Source organism: Suillus fuscotomentosus (genome assembly GCF_016647785.1).
Source record: "Suillus fuscotomentosus strain FC203 chromosome Unknown F5891scaffold_5, whole genome shotgun sequence".
NCBI lineage: Eukaryota > Fungi > Basidiomycota > Agaricomycetes > Boletales > Suillaceae > Suillus > Suillus fuscotomentosus.
Window position 1 is genome coordinate 612,703 of NW_024539517.1, and position 16,759 is coordinate 629,461.

Genomic DNA, 16,759 nt, shown 5'->3' on the forward strand with positions numbered 1-16,759 from the left:
CACCATCATGCCGCAGACTAAGGTGTTAAGGTCATCACACCCGACATCAGTTGACAAGGTGTAAATCCTCATAGAATCGGATTCGAGGTCGAACTTGAAGAACTTAGCACGAGTGCGGCACTGGACATTATATGTGCCGAAACCGGGGCTGAATATTGATGCGAACTGTACAGGTCTGTCTGAGAAGTTTGAGTTCTACACATTGACTACTCATCATCTTACTTTTCTCCGGGCCCCGCACTCTCTGATTACTCAACTTCGCCTTCGTCTTCGCCTGAGCAAGACAGTCAGCTTGTTACTCGACGGAGATCACGTCAGACATACTTTGAACGGGAGAGGGAGCGTCCCATGGGATCTGATGTGGAGAGCAGGTATCGATTCCATGTGGTGCGTATTTTTCCAGTACCTTTGTCCGATACATCTCTTCTAACCAACGAAGCCTGTATGTTCGGTACATTTCTCCAAGCCTTTCGCAGCCTACTTCTGCAAGTTTCAATCGTTCTTTAAGCCTGGCAACGGACTCTACCTCCCCTGTTTCATTGTTCTCTACTAGCTCAAGGGGAGCCTTGATGTGCCCTGCTAAGGAATCGCTATCACCAACATCCACCTCGCTATTTTATGATGAGCTTTTGGGATGAACAACGAGTCCGTTGACCAACTTTAAAACATCATGACTTGTGAGTTCTTCGCTGTTTTGATTCGCGTTGCACAATAACTCGATTCTAAGGGCAGGCGTTCCAGTCAGCACCACGAGGTAAGTCACCAGCATTTAGATTTACCTTAAATTCAAGTTAACGCTACTAGAATGTCCTTGCAATTTGAACGTCTGACCCACCCACTGTGACATATGGGCAGACTTATTCTGTTGTGCGTGTTTTGTTTCTGAATACTCCGTCCTTTACATATAGTGAAATTCAAATAGGCGGAACGCATGGGCCGGTCATCCATGCCATCAGCGGATACCCTGACCTATTTTTGGCCGCCATTCGCCAAGAGACTTGGCCGCCATGCAACCTTCAACATGGCCACTCCGCCAACAACCTTTCCTTTTATATCACATAGGCTCACGATAAAAGCTTCGTTCCGTCTGCGAAGTTTAGATCACGCTTTTCTTTCTCTTCAGTCCTCATGACTACCGAGGACATCGCTTCCGGAATTCCAAGCAAACTGCGGCTCGTCTGCCCTCCAAATGGGCCCCCGAAAAAAAGTGTTAGCTACTCCATGTTGTCACAGATTTTTGTCGACTCATCTTGTCACTCAGCTCCTTGTCGGATCCGCTTGTCTCCCACGGACGACATTTTGGCCGAACGGTGTTTGCGCTATGCAACTACCCTTCCCTACTCACCAATGGCATCTTAAGACTAGAACAGATGGAAAATGCAGCACTAGAGGACTTTTCCGCTGAGTAAAGAATTATTTTTCTTTTTGCTCGCTAATTGACACATTTGGCAGAGAGCGGCGAGAACATCGTGTCTTCGAACAGCTCTTGGATTCTTATCCCGGCCTTTTGGAACGATTGACAAACGGGTCTGAGGAGGAAATCCTTCATATTGGAGAGCTAGTACATCATTCCCACCATGATCAGAGTTCTTGCTAATGATTTTCAGATAGGTAAGGGAGCCGCAGGCGCAAGAGGCGACGACACGAAAACGTTGAAGTCTGCAATATTAGATTGGATTGCTCCGAAAGGAGAGGCGATTCAACCTCCTCTGCACAGAAATTCGAAGATCGATCGCGGGTTCAATCACGAACTTACAGGCTCCCTGCTCTGTCCTGCTGGATTAGACTGGAACGATCCACAGTAAGTTTTGGTTTGCTCATCTGTAGTCCTGACAAGTTGATGTTATTTTATCATTTCTTTGTACACAGGACCAAAGAAAACCTCCGAAGCGGTGAACTGTTGGTCTGCGGAGATCAATGGCCCGTTTTTTTGTATGCACATCATATCTACGATGCCGAAGATCCGTGGTGCGGTCTCCTTCGGAGTCGCTTGCTTATATGCGTATGTCTCATGTCTCTCTTTACTTAATTCATTTATATCATTACATTACGCTAGGCTTACAAACACATCTTCACGTCTCCGAGTTCGGTTGATAGGGAACCGAAAGCTACGCGATCCGGAAACGCTCGTCTTCATGGCATGAACTCTGCCACCATCGCATCCATTGCTTACGTTGCAACCCAGGTTCGTCGAGAACTATGCTTTTTTGTATGTAGCTTATTTTGACATTGATTGTAGGTCCGATTCGCTCTAACCTCATCTTCAGTGTTCTCAAGGACCGACACGACCACAGACTCGGAAACATTTTATCATAGCCTCCTCGACCTCTTAGAAGACCCCGACGAGTCAAAAGAAGTTGACGAACTTTTGATATGGTGGAATTGGTATGGTACTCGTTTTTCATCATGTCGCCGAGGCTCATACATTGTCTCGTACCCAGTCAAGTCTTTCCCACTTCTTCCGCTGCCAAGCGTAACATCACCGCCAACAGCGCGTTATCGAAGATCCGACAAAAATGTCTAGCATTGAAACAAACTTCAAATCTGAACGTGGTTTCTACATAGCCTTTGTTCGAGTATACCTTTTGTAGTAGATACAATTGCATCCTACTTAATATCAGCTTGGTTTTTCTTTTGATTTGGATTGACGCTGAAGTGATAAGCCATGACCGTGACAATGGACATTCTGATGTAAAAATAATTTGATTGCTATGGTATGGCAATGTGTTACCCTATACCGTAAGTTAGTCTATGCAAGCAGGTCCTACAAGGCAAGACCTGCAGTCAACATTCCGCCCCACAATTAAATTATTAAACTAACAAGGTAGCGGAAGGCACCGCGTTGTCGTCGTTCTGTGACCGTGGACTTAATGTAGCCTGTTGCAAAGGCAGTCTGACATTCAACACTTTGGCTGACTCCAGCATCGAGAGAGAGTCTGCGGAAGATGAAATCACTCGCTAACTATACACGCGGTGACCATATGTTGTCGAGATTGGACAGGATGGCAGCATGTTGGCGCTCGTCGCTCACACTGCGTACCTAGTCACGGCTCGGGAAACACAAGCAAGCATCACAATCGCATAACTAATTTCAGCATCAATTAAGTTCTTGTAGACTCGGGCAACACAGACTAGCGTCATAGCCGCATACCTAATATCAGTGTCAATGAGGCTCTTGTAGACTCGAGCAACGTAAGCCAGCGTCGTAACCGCATATCTAATGGCGGTATTGATGGGGTTCTTGTAAATCCTGGGCAACACAAGCTAGTGTCGTAACTGCATATCTACTGTCAGCGTCAATAGAGTGCTTGTCGAAGCTGCAATGGCAAGCTTAGCTTGCATGAGTTAATCACACCAATACAACTTGATACAGTGCTGTGAACGCTGGGCACCCTTGGGCTGTAGGTGGTGTTGATCCAACAAAGTCCGGCCATATAAATTTTTATCGAATGTTGGAATTTGTTCAGAGATTGTGAAGAGCGTAAAAACAGTCAAAGGTTACATACGATTATCACAGCAGGGCAGAATTGTAATGTTCGGACACTTGCCATCAACTTGGCGACATTGGTCAACTAAATCATCCTTTCCCATGGCTGGCAGGTGTTGCAATTCTACACCATTTTGGTGACAGCTGACAACTAGACTGTCATGGTTGTGGATTTGGCGGGTTTCATCCAAGTAAGTCCGGTGTAGAAACAACAATACAATGAGGAACAAGGATGCTCCTAACTGTATCTATAAAATGTTGTGAGGTCGCGCGTTACCTAGTCTGCTATTCTTGAGGAGACAAGTGCGTTCGACCCTAGGGGAAGCGAGTGCTGCGAAGATCTAGAGGTACGCGCTTCAGCGAAGCGTGAGAAAGCGCAAGTGCGCGCAAGGTACGAAGGCGCGGGAACGCGCGCGCGTATTAGCGCGAAGCGCGGGAAAGCGCGCGCGCGTAAGCGGAAATAAAAGAGACTAAGCTTAAGTGATGATATAAAGCAATATAAGAAAAGATAGATGCAAAGTGTAGACCAATAGACTTCTACTATGTACTGCTAAGTAAATAGTGGGTGATAACTAGTAAGTTCAAGGGAAAAGTAAGGTGTGAAAGGTAAATCAGTAATAGTATGTACTGCTGGCGCTTATATAGCGCACCTAAGCGCGGTCATGCGGAGCCGAAGCGCTACCGAGTAGGTATGTAAAGATATATATAAGTGAGAATTCATGATAAAAATAAAGGTGGAATGATATGCTAATAAAAGAAATGGAAATATACGCACTAGAGGGCTTGGTGGACAGTGGATGGATGCTTCTGGATGGCTGGCGCTATAGGGCGCGCAAGCGCGGGAACGCGCGCGCGCGTATACATCGCGAAGCGCAGGAATGGTGCGCGCATGGCGCGCATTGCGCGGGAAAGCTGCGCCTCATATAGGAATTGCTGTGGACAGTACACAGAGTGGTGCTGCGAGTTGGTGCTGTATACTCCCTTAGTGGAAACTGCCATATCACGCCATGAGAGGCATGAGTCTCTACACCGGGTATATAAAGCATTTTCATGCGGGATACAATTATGATAGATATTATGTAGATTTTAGAGCAGATAAAGCTGTGTAAGAATTTATCATTTTGAGGTCGATTACCTGATGAAGATTACAACATTGCGCCGTTGCAGCAATCAATATGCAATAGCATGGTGAAGTTATATTTGTTGACTCATGCCATGTTCCCTCATTTAGAGCTAGTTCGGAAACCCATGTGAAGTCAGGTTGAATCAATTTGCATTCGGCAAGCATGGTCGGCACGGCACACCCCGAACGGCTGACTTTCAACCTTGCTTGCATCCTACTACTACCAGTGTACCACCATGGAATCTTGTTATCTCATCGATAATCTCAAGGGTGTCCATCTCACCCATCATAAACATATCTTGACAAGTGTTGTATCTCTAACAGCTCTTGCTGCACATTACACTACTGTTCTCATGGCTCAAGAGAAAGAGAAGGCATTTTGGACTGAATCAGAAGTAACTGCACTGGTCGACTACCTTCATGAACATCGGTCAGAGCGTGCCGAAGGAGGCAACTTCAAGATGGTAACATTCAATGGAGCAGCGAGGGATATCGCACCCAAGAAGACACAGGGCCCACAAAAGACTGGCAAAATGTGCCAGACAAAGTGGACATCAGTGAGTTGCTGATTTCAATCTACGTTATCAGTTTATTGATCTCAGCTAACATGTGTTTAGTTGAAACAGATCTACAACGCTATCGATAAGTATTGCAAGCAGTCTGGAATCAATCAGTGGCACCCTGTTACGCACTCAAATAGATCTGTTATGCGGAGCCCTAAGAGGGGCGTCGTCCGCTAACGTTCGTGACGTAACTGGAAGGGTCCGGTGTAGCGACTGAGACTGGCGACGACAAGTTGGCAGATATCAGAGACGCGTGTGTCACGTGACTTCTAAGACGGATGTCTTCAAAGTCACTGACGTTCTCAAAGTAAGGACAGTCTTGTCCGAACGATGAGTAGTCGATCGAGGTAGACTTAGGCGCGATGAGCACCTAAGAAAAGATACTAGAGACTGAAGCTGAGGGGGCTTCAGAGGGAAGTATGTTCGAGGGAAGATTGAGTAGATTCAAGTAGGGAATCTAGTACAGGGTGACCGACTACTTATACTAAGTGGAAAGGGTTAAGGGCAAGGCTACCGTACTGTAGGTAAGGGCAAAGGGGAAACGGAAAGGGTATAGGTACGCTGGTAGCAGAGCCTGATTAGTGATGTGAGGTCGAATGCAGAATGAGACCGAGAAACGTTGGAACAAGCCAACGGTAAATGATACAATGCGTAGCACGCATGAGTCAGAGGAAAGATAAGACAAGATAAGGAAAGCCACATTGGTGGCATGAGTCATAGCCCGAAGGCACGTGCGCACGTTGGTGCGATAGGAGGGGGATGAGGGACGGGAACAGTCCCGAGGATCCGGTCAACGGATAGTCGGTAGAGAAGTGCGAGCCGGAGGCATACGAGGGCGAGGACGAAGGGGAAAAATGATAGGGGGGCCATGTAGCCGATGTTACTTGTAACATTACCCCCGTTTCAAGGTAGAGTTCCACGAACTCTTTAATCATCGTCCAGGGGAACGTAGTCGTCCTGGTTGTTATACCACTCGGGGTTGAAGTCGAGGTCTTCGAGCCAGGAGGCGGCTTCGATTGCATTCTCTTCGTGTTCTTGCTCGAGGCGAGCAGCATCCTGGTCATATGCGGCTTCGAGCTGGCGCATGTCCCTGTAGAACCGGTCAGAAGAGGTTCCACGGCGAAGGATCTTTCTGCCATCGAGTCGAGGGCAGAAGGGAGTGAGATGTTTTGGGGCAAATTGCCCACAAATGCGGCAGAAGTATTGCGCGCAGTGTTTCTGTTTGTGTCCAAAGACACGACACTGGTGGCAGACAACGTTGCTGCGGTAGACCTGGGTGGTCTCAGTGGCATCACGATGCGCATCGTTGATGGCGTCTTCCTGGGCTTCCTCGCGAGGATAGTGCCTAGTGAAGTTCTGGGTGCGTGGACGATGCGCATGGGAGAGGGGTAGTCCTAGGGACAGGATGGATCGTGCACGAGCATGGTGATTTCGGCGTTGCGGAGTGGGAAGAGGTTCCGGAGAACCAATAGAGAGGTGTGGGACCACTTCAGTGGGTACCCAATCGTCGGGGTTGAGAACAGGTGGTTCGGGAGGGCACTCGTCCAACTCTGGGATGGTGATAGAGATGGTGTCAACATCAAGAGTGGGGGAGGGGTTACATGGAGCATAGAGCTCGCGTTCGTATTCCTTGTAGAGACGGTCGATCTCGGGGTTGGTCAGCTGGGTGACATTGGGGATATGCTCTGGTGATTCAGAGCGGGGTAGTTGGGGAAGGAAGGGGGTCGGAGCTCTGTCATAGACAGCACGCTCGACGACTGCAAGCGGATCGGGAGGGGGATTAAATGCCCGCTGTAGAGACTCGTGCATCTCATGGTCTGATATGGCGCTTTACACTAGGAAGTACATAGCACGAACTTGTAGCGTCACTCTGTGCACTACCCACAGCTATCTCTATATGACGCGCAGCTTTCCCGCGCAACGCGCGCCATGCGCGCACCATTCCCGCGCTTCGTGATGTATACGCGCGCACGTTCCTGCGCTTGCGCGCCCTATGGCGCCAGCCATCCAGAAGCATCCATCCACTGTCCACCAAGCTCCCTAGTACGTATATTTCCATTTCCTTTATTAGCATAGTTCCACCTTTATTTTTATCATAGTTTCTCACTCATATATATTTTTACATACCTACTCAGTAGCGCTTCAGCTCTGCATGACCGTGCTTAGGCGCGCTATATAAGCGCCAGCAGTACATACTACACTTTACCTTACTTTACCTCCCATTTACTTATTACTACTTACTTACTACTTAGCAGAACATAGTAGAACTCTATCTGTTTACACCTCGCATCTCTCTTCTCTTATCTAGTATCATATCATCACTTAAGTCTAACCTCTCTGTTGTTTCTGCATACGCACGCACGCTTTCCCGCGCTTCGCGCTAATACGCGCGCGTGTTCCCGCGCCTTGCGCGCACCTGCGCTTTCTCGCGCTTTGCTTCAGCGCGTACCTGTAGATCTTTGCTGCACTCGCTTCCCCTATAGGGTCGAACGCACTTGCCATCTCAAGTATCGCAGACTAGGCAACGCACGACCTACAACATTTATAGATACAGCTAGGAGCTATCTTTGTTCCTGGCAGTATTGTTGTTTCTACAACAGGTTGGCCAAACCAGAGTTCCTGAATCAAAGGCAGGTAAAAAGTTAAGCTTGTTGAAGGTTAAAAAATATGTGACGGCAGTAAGAAGCGATAAGCTTTTAGAGACATCACAAGGATACGGAAATTCAGATGTTCAAGTAACCAGATACAAGATAGGATTTCAAGAGCGCCAACTGTTACAATACTAGGTAGTAGTCTTAAATACTGTAAGGTAGACGGAGGCCCGTGATACTTTCTAACAGGCATATGATTCTCGTTTGTTTCAGATAACATATGTGGCAGGGGGCTTAGTAGCTTTTACTTAGTCAGTGATCGGCCTGGACCAGTCCATCCGTCACAGGCAGTGGTAGGACTTTAATGCTGGGTCAACTTAGATATACACCACATCCCTTCCACCACCCTCCAACCCCAGGGCAGTATGTAGTATAGGTTCCTTTATTAGTCTACTATGTATTCCACATATTTTCAATGAAATATTTGACCTGTATCATATATAAATGGGACTTTGTGTACAAAGATATCAATTGTCACTTTTTACACATATGTCATTTTACTTGTCATTCAGTCAGTCCTTCATGGATCTTTCTAAAACTTCAGATTCATCATTAGGGACATATATGAGAGGTATTCCAGATATCGGATTACTTATCACAGGCTTGATTGCTATGTAGGTTTCTTATCAGTAGAAATACCCTCTTTACATTAGATCTCAAATTTGCGCCCTATGTAGGGCTGATCCTTGTCATAAAAAGCAAGTATATATGCTATTCTAATGATACATGAACAGGCTAGATCATCTATGCAAGAGTAAGATACTGAAAAATGTCAAAAATGTCAAAAGTGTGATTTTTCATGTTTTTGTTTCTATAGCAAGATCCTATGTGTGTTCTGGGCCAGCTATATGATAAATCTACTCCAAATATACATAGGAATAGACCCCCTACCTCAATTGAGGTCCGGTCCTACAGGAAAAATTTTCACAGGGGGTAAACCACCAGGAGAGGGAGGCTACACCATGCAGCAGGATATTGTCCTATGGTCCTGTACTCCTGATACATTGTTCCTATTGTTGAAAAGATGCTGGGAATCATTTTTACAAGTCTGTTCATTTAGAAATAATTGAATGGGAACATATTCTGTGTTTTCTTGCATATGTGCTATATCTATTGATGTAGGACACTTCAGGGGGTGAAATAAAGATGGGAATCTACTCATATATGCTCATAAACATGTTCTGAATGTCATAGAACACTTCCCCACCAAAGGGGCAAAAATGCGAAAGTGTTCTATACCCTACCCTATGTTGAATTGCCCCTAGAGGAGGAGCAGTCACATAAACAAACAAAAAAGCAGTCTATTATATTATATTATACATATATATACTAAACTACTACTTATATATGCACAGGGACCTATTGTGGTGTGGTGGTGAAGCTGCAGTGAGGTGGGGAGGGTGTGGGAATAATTGATATTGTGGAGATTTCCAAAATGAGTGATGTTTTTGGAGTAGTGGGGAAATTCCCACAGTAGGTGGCTAAAAATGCGGTGTGGGGATAATGTGGGGAGGCCCTAATATGAGAAGCAATCTATTTTTAACTGATGTAGGCACAGTATAGCTAAAAATACAAAAAATGCGGAGTGTGGGAATAATGTAGGAGGCTGCAGGCCACCAAAATGGGTATGTTTTATGAATTACCACACATGGAATATATCCTGGAGCTGAGTTTCAAAAGTGCAAAAAATGCGGCTGTGTATGCTAGCATTTGGGATCCACCAAGGGATACATCTATTTGGATATGGATAATTCAGCTAATGGATGTATACTAGTTTTAGGGCTATAGCCCAAAGTGATATATCCATCCACCAAGATGAGGTGAGGAGGAAGGGGTATGGTGCAGGGCAACAAGGGCTGGTCCTATCAAAAAGTGGATTGGGGCAATGGACAGAGCCACTGAGGGATGGTAAATGGCCAAAAGAGCTAGATGAGACAGGCCTTTGAGCACCCAGAAAACCCTTATCTCTCCTCAACTTCTCAAAAACACCAAAAACTCGATATCTCCACAACTACTGCTCCAATTTCGATGAGCCAGGGCTCAAAATGATCGTACGGACGTGGGGAATATGACCCTAAGTTTGCGAGAGATCTGCTCGAAAAACGCGTGGGAAAAATGCTTATCAATGCGCTGGGGAGGAGGAGAAGATGCTGAAAAGTGGGAATGTGGGAGAAGCTGGTAATGAATGACTGTGGTTGGATAATAGGCGAATTTGGGGGATGATTGGAGAGCTTAGAGAGCCTAGAAACACAAGAAACCCTCGCGGTGGGCTCCAGTTGAAGGTACAACAATTCAGATGGTGAGTCTGAACAATACAGTGACTCAAAAAGGAAATGCACAGCATCGACATTTCTCCTATTCCTCCTCGTACTCGAGCAATAGACCATTTTGTGTCGTTCCACTTGTTGCAGTGTAGTGTACTAGGTCTATATTTTCAATACCATATGCTTTTATTGTGATACTTGGCTTTCTGAGAGAGCTGTCCAGATATTTGTGAAGAGAATGCTGTGCATTTCATTTTTAGGTTTAGTGTGACTTTACAGAAAATGTGTTTGTCGGCTCATTGCCGCACAACGTCACACTTGCACCACTTGCAGACTCATTCTACACCCTTGCTGTCACTAGTCATCCATGACAAAATACACAACTCCTACAAAGAAAGCTCGAATTTGCCGAGACAAAGCTGCTGGCATGTCTGATGGAGACCTCGCTGAAAAGTTTCAACTCCACCGCACTACAATTGGCCGCATCGTGAAACGCTTTGCTAAAAGTGAAGCTTACTATGATGTCAAGCCTAAATCAGGTCGTCGTCGCAAATTCACGACCAATGATGCTCGCTTCGCAGTCCGGGCACTGGCACGCACTCATGCACATGATGTTGCCGACCTGCAAAAGAAGTATTTCCCCGATATCAATGCTCAAACCATCCGAACGAGACTTCAGGCATGTGGCCTCAATGCCTACGTACGCCGTACAAAGCCTCTTTTGACAGAAGCTCACAAACAGAAGCGGTTAGCATGGGCGAAAGCTCATGCTGATTGGTCAGCAGAAGACTGGATGTCAGTTGTCTTCTCAGACGAGTCTAAATTCAATTTATTTGGCTCCGACGGCCGTTCGTGGTGTTGGAGGAAGCCTGGGGAAGAGTTTGATGAGCGCTACACAAAGAAGGTTGTGAAGCATGGTGGTGGAAATGTCATCGTTTGGGGGTGTCTAACTGCAGAGGGATTGGGCCGCATTACCCGCATCGAGGGCAACATGGATGCCAAGTTATATGTCGAAATCCTCAATGATGACTTGCTGGGGACCTTCCGCGACCTGGACATCAACAAAAAGAACGTCTATTTTCAGCAAGACAACGATCCGAAGCATACTTCGAAATTGGCGGGAGAATGGTTCCGGAAGAAGAAGATTGATAAGCTGGATTGGCCTGCACAGAGCCCGGATATGAGCATCATCGAGAACATTTGGGACTATTTGAATCGTCGAGTGCGCACTCGGACCCCTTTACCACGCAATCTCACAGAGCTATGGGCCGCTTTAGTGGAGGAATGGGGTAACATCGAGACGGACTACATCAAGAACTTGTATGAAAGCATGCCACGTCGTGTTGAGGCTCTTCTCAATGCTAAAGGGGGTCATACCAAATATTAGAAAGGTTTGTTGCATTATCTTTTGATTTGATCTCTGTATGCTCAATGTTTTCGCAGTGCTGCAACTGTCAAAAATGAATTGCACAGAGGTTTTCACATCAATTGCTTTACTACATTTCAGATGATACATTACACTACATTTCCTTTCCTACTCTAGTACATACGGACTTCTAGCTTTCTCTAGAGCCTACTATCGTGACATGAACTGCGCAGGAGGAGGAGGGAGACGACAATTCGTCAAATTAGTCATGCTGTGCATTTCCTTTTTGAGTCACTGTATGTTGGGTCTTGCAGAACCTAGCTGCTATTCGACCCTAAAGAGTTTCTGGACTAGGCTTAAGGCTCAGAGGAGAGGAAATATCATAGAAAACTGCTGAGCACTCAGACTCATACTGGTAACTGGTGAAAAGATTGCTTGATTATATAAGCTACAAAAGTGCCAACATAAGGTAAGGTAAAAACAGTCTCTACAAGCCCAACCAGAAATGAATCCCTACACCGCGCCCTCCATTGACGATGAGCCTGGGGTGGATGCCCCAGGAGCTCAGGCTCCTGGATCTGCTAGCTCCATGAGTGCCATCACTGGCATGAGTGGCGGATCTACTAGCTCCACAAGTGCTGCTGCTGGCACAAGTGGTGACGTCATTATGTCTGGGACCAATACCATCACTTCTCCTCCTCCCCTGTCTAGTGCTGCCACTCGACCAACTATCTCTACAACCTCCAGTACTGGAAAGCGCTCACACAATGCCACATCCATGTTCCATGATGATGTGGCCACATTCGCATCCACAGTACCTTCATCGACATCTGAACTGCCACAACAATCTGAGGCTCGAGCGTCAAAGAAACAGAAGTCGCGTGCAACCCAGTCACGCGCTGACAGTGGCCAATCTGCAATGATGACCAGCGCTGCAAGAGCAGCCAAGATCACGCCAGCTGCAGCTGTTGTGGGCATGCAAGGGTCCATCAATCGTCTCACCGATGTGATCGAGAAGAATATGGTTACTGATGCGGAAAGGCTGGAGAAGCAGAGACACACTGCCTTGCATATCTTGAACGGGGAAGACGCAGACTACTATCTGTTGCAGGAGAGGGTCATTGTCATGCACATGTTTGCAGATGACCCGGCTGTCACCGACATATACCTTCAAAACGATGACAAAGACATGCGGTATGCATTCATCCAGCACATGATCCAGTATAGATTTCAGAAGGTCCCGCAAGCACCACAAGTGCCATATGTCCGTCTGCAGTTGTAACTGTGCCGCCAGCGCCATGTACATAGTTTACCTGCCATTTGTTCAATCTCGCATGCACTCATTTCTTTTTTTCATACTCAATCACTAGCTGCACTAGCTGTTTCCATACCGAGTACTTGTTGTTTCCGTACCGAATTACATGTGTTTCTAGGCTACGCTTTCCAATTCGCTCTTGTCCAACGCGTCTGATACCTCCGAGTCTGAACCTGAGTCCAACAAAGCCCTCTCATGTATGACATCCTGATACTGATCCCACATTGCTTGCGCAATGCATTCACACATTGCGCGACCACTCACCGCATGACCACTATTGTCGTTCATTTCTTCATCGTCATCGTCATCAGCTTGTCCCTGAAAATCAGGGTTCTCAGACGCGTATGATTCGCCGCGCGACTCTTCATCCTCACTGGGATCATGTAGGCATAGGAAGTTGTGGATTGCACACAATGCAGCAGGAATTCGTGCTTGAGTGTCGAGGGGGTACTCTGGTGCCAAAAGGAGAATGTGAAAGCGGTGTTTTAGGACACCAAAAATGCGCTCTATCACGTTTCATGCAGATGTGTGGCGTAGGTTGAAGAGCTCCTCTTTATTGACGGGCCTGCCATCAAAATATAAGTTAGAGAAATGAAGAAGTTAGAAAAACATACCTGATATTTGCATGGCCCCACTCCGCGAGGTGGTAACGGACACCACGGTATGGCACAAGAAGTTCAGGGCAAAGCGGGAATCCTGCATCCGCTAGGTAGTACTTCTGTCGTGGAATGTGGAAGTCATGCGCATGCGCATCCTCATAAATCCGAGAATCATTAGCTGAACCCTCCCACCCAGTCAAAGAGTAGACAAAATTGAGGTCGAAGTTGCAAGCAAATAAACAGTTCTGCGAAACGAAACCTTTGCGATTACAGTATACAGTGCATTCGAAGGCAGGGGGCGACGCATGAATATGACTTCCGTCGAGTGCGCCAACAGCATCACAGAAAAACGGCCAAAATTTGGGGTTGTTTTTTATTTTTTTTGAGACTGAAGTGCCGTCTGGTAAGTGGACGTAGGTAGTGTGGAACGGGGGGACAAGAATATGTGTAGAATCCTTTTAAAATAACTAGGAAATATTAGATGTATTGTATAGATCAAAAAATAATAGCGCTCACCATGAAATCGTATCGTTCGATCTATTGCGTGAATTACAATGTCATCCAAAATCATGCACGTGACTATCACCTCAGCCTCAAATTTTACCTTGGAATTTTCGGACAACCTCAAATCATGTGACCAGCGCAAGTGGTTGAAATTGATTTGTCATTGTTTGCGCAGGACGGAAATTTACATGCAAGTTCCTTTCAATCCTTCTTTCACCGCTACTACCACCACCTCTCAACTCAGCATCTTCATTCCTCCCATTTGTGGTGGTCCCTCCCTGGCCTTTTCCTTGTGGTACCTCCTTGGCCGTTTGTGGTGGTTCCTCCCTGGCCTTTCCTCATGGTTCCTTCCTGGCCGTTCGTGGTGGCCCTTCCTTTCCTCATGGCCCTTCCTTTCCTCGTGGTTCCTTCCTGGCCGTTCGTGGTGGTCCGTCCTTCCCTCATGGTTCCTTCCTCTAGCCGTTCATGGTGGTCCTTTCCTTTCCTTTCCTCGTGGCTCCTTGCTGGCCTTTTTTCGTGGTTCCTTGCTGACCTTGGTCCCTCCTTTCATTCATCTCTCTGCTATCTTTTCCTGTTTTCTTTTTGTCCTGTAACTACATATGTAGTATTTAAATATAAATAAAATTAATTTGCTTCATAAAACGAGTGCTGAGGATGAGAATAATTTGGTACTGGTAACAAAATGGCAGGTTGTTGCAGGCAATCTGTCATGCTGGCGCTTTTGGTAGTTCTGTCTAACTTACTCCAGGTAGTATCATTCTCGCAGATATCATGTAAATTTTGCAATTAGATAAAGCATTGTAAAGCTTTATATTTTCATGTCAATTATTTGATGCTTCGGAGTTGTGAACCTCCCTTTCATTATGGCATTTCATAACATTTTATACGATAATCAGGGACGCGTCTTTCCTCTATAAGGTCAAACATAACAATGTGATTGTCTATAGCAAAATTATGCTAGTTCTTGCGATTATGTACTATATATTGTTATTTATTGCTATCTACTTTCCTCACGGGTTCACTGATGTTGACAATGGTTGTTGATGAATGTCCGTTGGATGTGCATAAATCTTGAGGATGAGTTATGCCTTGGAGTTGGAGTTGGAGTTGGAACCACTGAACCGGACGTTGCGTTCGGTTCACATTTCAGTTCGGCGATTGAACGCTGTATGGCCCAGAGGCCACATCTGCAATTCATGGGGGAAAAGTGTGTACAGCACAACAAGTGCGCCACAGTTCAAACGTTCACTTTTGCACTCTGCTTACCGCTTGATATAGAGCCATCAATGTATGACTGCTTGGCATTTACACTAGCCAACCTTCCAGAGTCATAGGCAAGAAATGAAATTCAATCTGATTATTCAGACTAGGGCGCTGCACCATAACGCAAACGTGGCTCACAGAGTGATTTCAGGATGTTATTACCTCGCAAGCTTCATCACCAAAAGTCCCAAATCTAGATATGGCAAGCGCTTGCCATATCATACGACAACACTGGGGAACAGATCCATCAGACAGGCCAGGTACCACCAGATCGAATTTGTCCAGATAATGTCTGCTCCTAAAACTGACTTTCTGCTCGCTGGCCATCATCCTGCTGAATTTTCCGCCACACGCTGGCTATATCTAAGTCATGCTCACCTTTCGTTATCTAGATGTTGTAAAGCCCATAAACTGGTTTGATGCTCGATGTCGTATTGTCTGGTGGCTGCGTCTAAGTCATGCCAAACTAGATATTGCAAGACTTAGAAACTCGTTTGACTCTCAATCACCAGTCATCTCCTGAACATCCCATCATCTGTTGGCCAGCATCTAAGTCCTGCTGAACTTCCATCGTCTAGGTATTGTATGAACGAGACGCGCTCAGTTGCTGAACGTTCACCTATATGCTAGTTCCTGCTGATGCCTGATCAGATCTGTCATACAATATAAGCACATATCATTCTGCTCGTACAGTAGTAGTTGAACATGTAAAAACACTCATAACCAGGGAAGTAGTACAACTTGAACTGAGGATGGTCGCAGTGCGGCAGAAAGCAAGTAGGATTAATATTGAAGATGCTGAGCAAATATGAGACACTCCGAGAGTGATAGTAATGATGTGCAACGAATGAGAGGAGGGCATAATCATGTCAAAACTGCATTGTTCATTCAGACGAGTCACTAGGCACAATAGGAGTAAGAACCAACCTGAACGCATCACTTTCTGCCCTTGCGTGTCTTCTTTGAGGTTGTGGTAGTCTTGCAAGCCTTCCTAGCACGCTTTGATGGAGCAGGCATGTCAGTCTCATCTTCAGTGAGAGGATCGTCATCTTGAAACTCCCCCAACATTCGTTTCAGAGACTCTGGGTCAATGGAACTAGGTGTCGCAGATGGAGATGCGAGGGGCGGAATTGGTGGGTCAGCAGCCTTGGATTGTCGCATAGAAGTTGGGGGCACAGCAGTGTCTTCAGCGACGGCAGCAGCTGGGGTAGCAGCTGCATTCTCGGGCAATCGTGTCTGAGTGTTAGAGGCAGTTAGTATTGGAGAATGATAGAGTAGATTCGAACCTTCTGATGCACAGCCACCATGCACATTTCGTGCTGTCTCTGCATGACAACAAGGTCATCGTCTTCATCATCCTCGGTCAAATCAATCACGATGAAGCCATGCTTGTTACTAAATACTGTTCTTCACAAAATTAGTGCGATGCCAAGGTAAGAGCAAAAATGGTACTCAACTGGTTCCACCACTGAAGCAGCGACTCTGCCCATGTTTGATCAGGTGCCTCTCTGATTGCCTTGATGAAGCGGGTGTATGCTTCATTGTACTTATAGCAACCATCGGTTTCATGCCACTTGTCGCGCGTGGCAATACTGAATCGGCTCTATGACATTTGTTAGATAGT

The 16,759-nt window shown here is 46.2% G+C and overlaps 5 protein-coding genes across 5 annotated transcripts; 4 read left to right on the forward strand and 1 right to left on the reverse strand.

Moving 5' to 3' along the window:
• Positions 1-248: 248 nt before the first annotated feature.
• On the reverse strand, positions 249-769 carry F5891DRAFT_1182410 (uncharacterized protein; the record flags this gene model as incomplete). Its single annotated transcript, XM_041366161.1, has 3 exons — positions 249-274; positions 325-611; positions 660-769. The coding sequence occupies 3 exons, from the start codon at positions 767-769 to the stop codon at positions 249-251; spliced, it is 423 nt and encodes a 140-aa protein (XP_041231767.1).
• Positions 770-1,189: 420 nt separating this feature from the next.
• On the forward strand, positions 1,190-2,565 carry F5891DRAFT_1125612 (uncharacterized protein; the record flags this gene model as incomplete). The annotated part of the gene is made up of 8 exons (XM_041363982.1): positions 1,190-1,209; positions 1,262-1,405; positions 1,453-1,561; positions 1,608-1,801; positions 1,870-2,002; positions 2,057-2,185; positions 2,240-2,385; positions 2,442-2,565. The coding sequence occupies 8 exons, from the start codon at positions 1,190-1,192 to the stop codon at positions 2,563-2,565; spliced, it is 999 nt and encodes a 332-aa protein (XP_041231768.1).
• Positions 2,566-4,846: 2,281 nt separating this feature from the next.
• Positions 4,847-5,179, forward strand: F5891DRAFT_942047 (uncharacterized protein; the record flags this gene model as incomplete). Its single annotated transcript, XM_041374385.1, has 1 exon — positions 4,847-5,179. The coding sequence occupies one exon, from the start codon at positions 4,847-4,849 to the stop codon at positions 5,177-5,179; it is 333 nt and encodes a 110-aa protein (XP_041231769.1).
• Positions 5,180-11,959: 6,780 nt separating this feature from the next.
• F5891DRAFT_1182415 (uncharacterized protein) lies at positions 11,960-12,736 on the forward strand (the record flags this gene model as incomplete). Its single annotated transcript, XM_041366162.1, has 1 exon — positions 11,960-12,736. The coding sequence occupies one exon, from the start codon at positions 11,960-11,962 to the stop codon at positions 12,734-12,736; it is 777 nt and encodes a 258-aa protein (XP_041231770.1).
• A 1,446-nt stretch (positions 12,737-14,182) lies between these two features.
• Positions 14,183-14,514, forward strand: F5891DRAFT_1004472 (uncharacterized protein). Its single transcript, XM_041360351.1, has 2 exons — positions 14,183-14,213; positions 14,274-14,514. Coding segments are annotated over exons 1-2 (222 nt in total). The 5' UTR covers positions 14,183-14,212; the 3' UTR covers positions 14,495-14,514.
• The last annotated feature ends 2,245 nt before the right edge of the window (positions 14,515-16,759 follow it).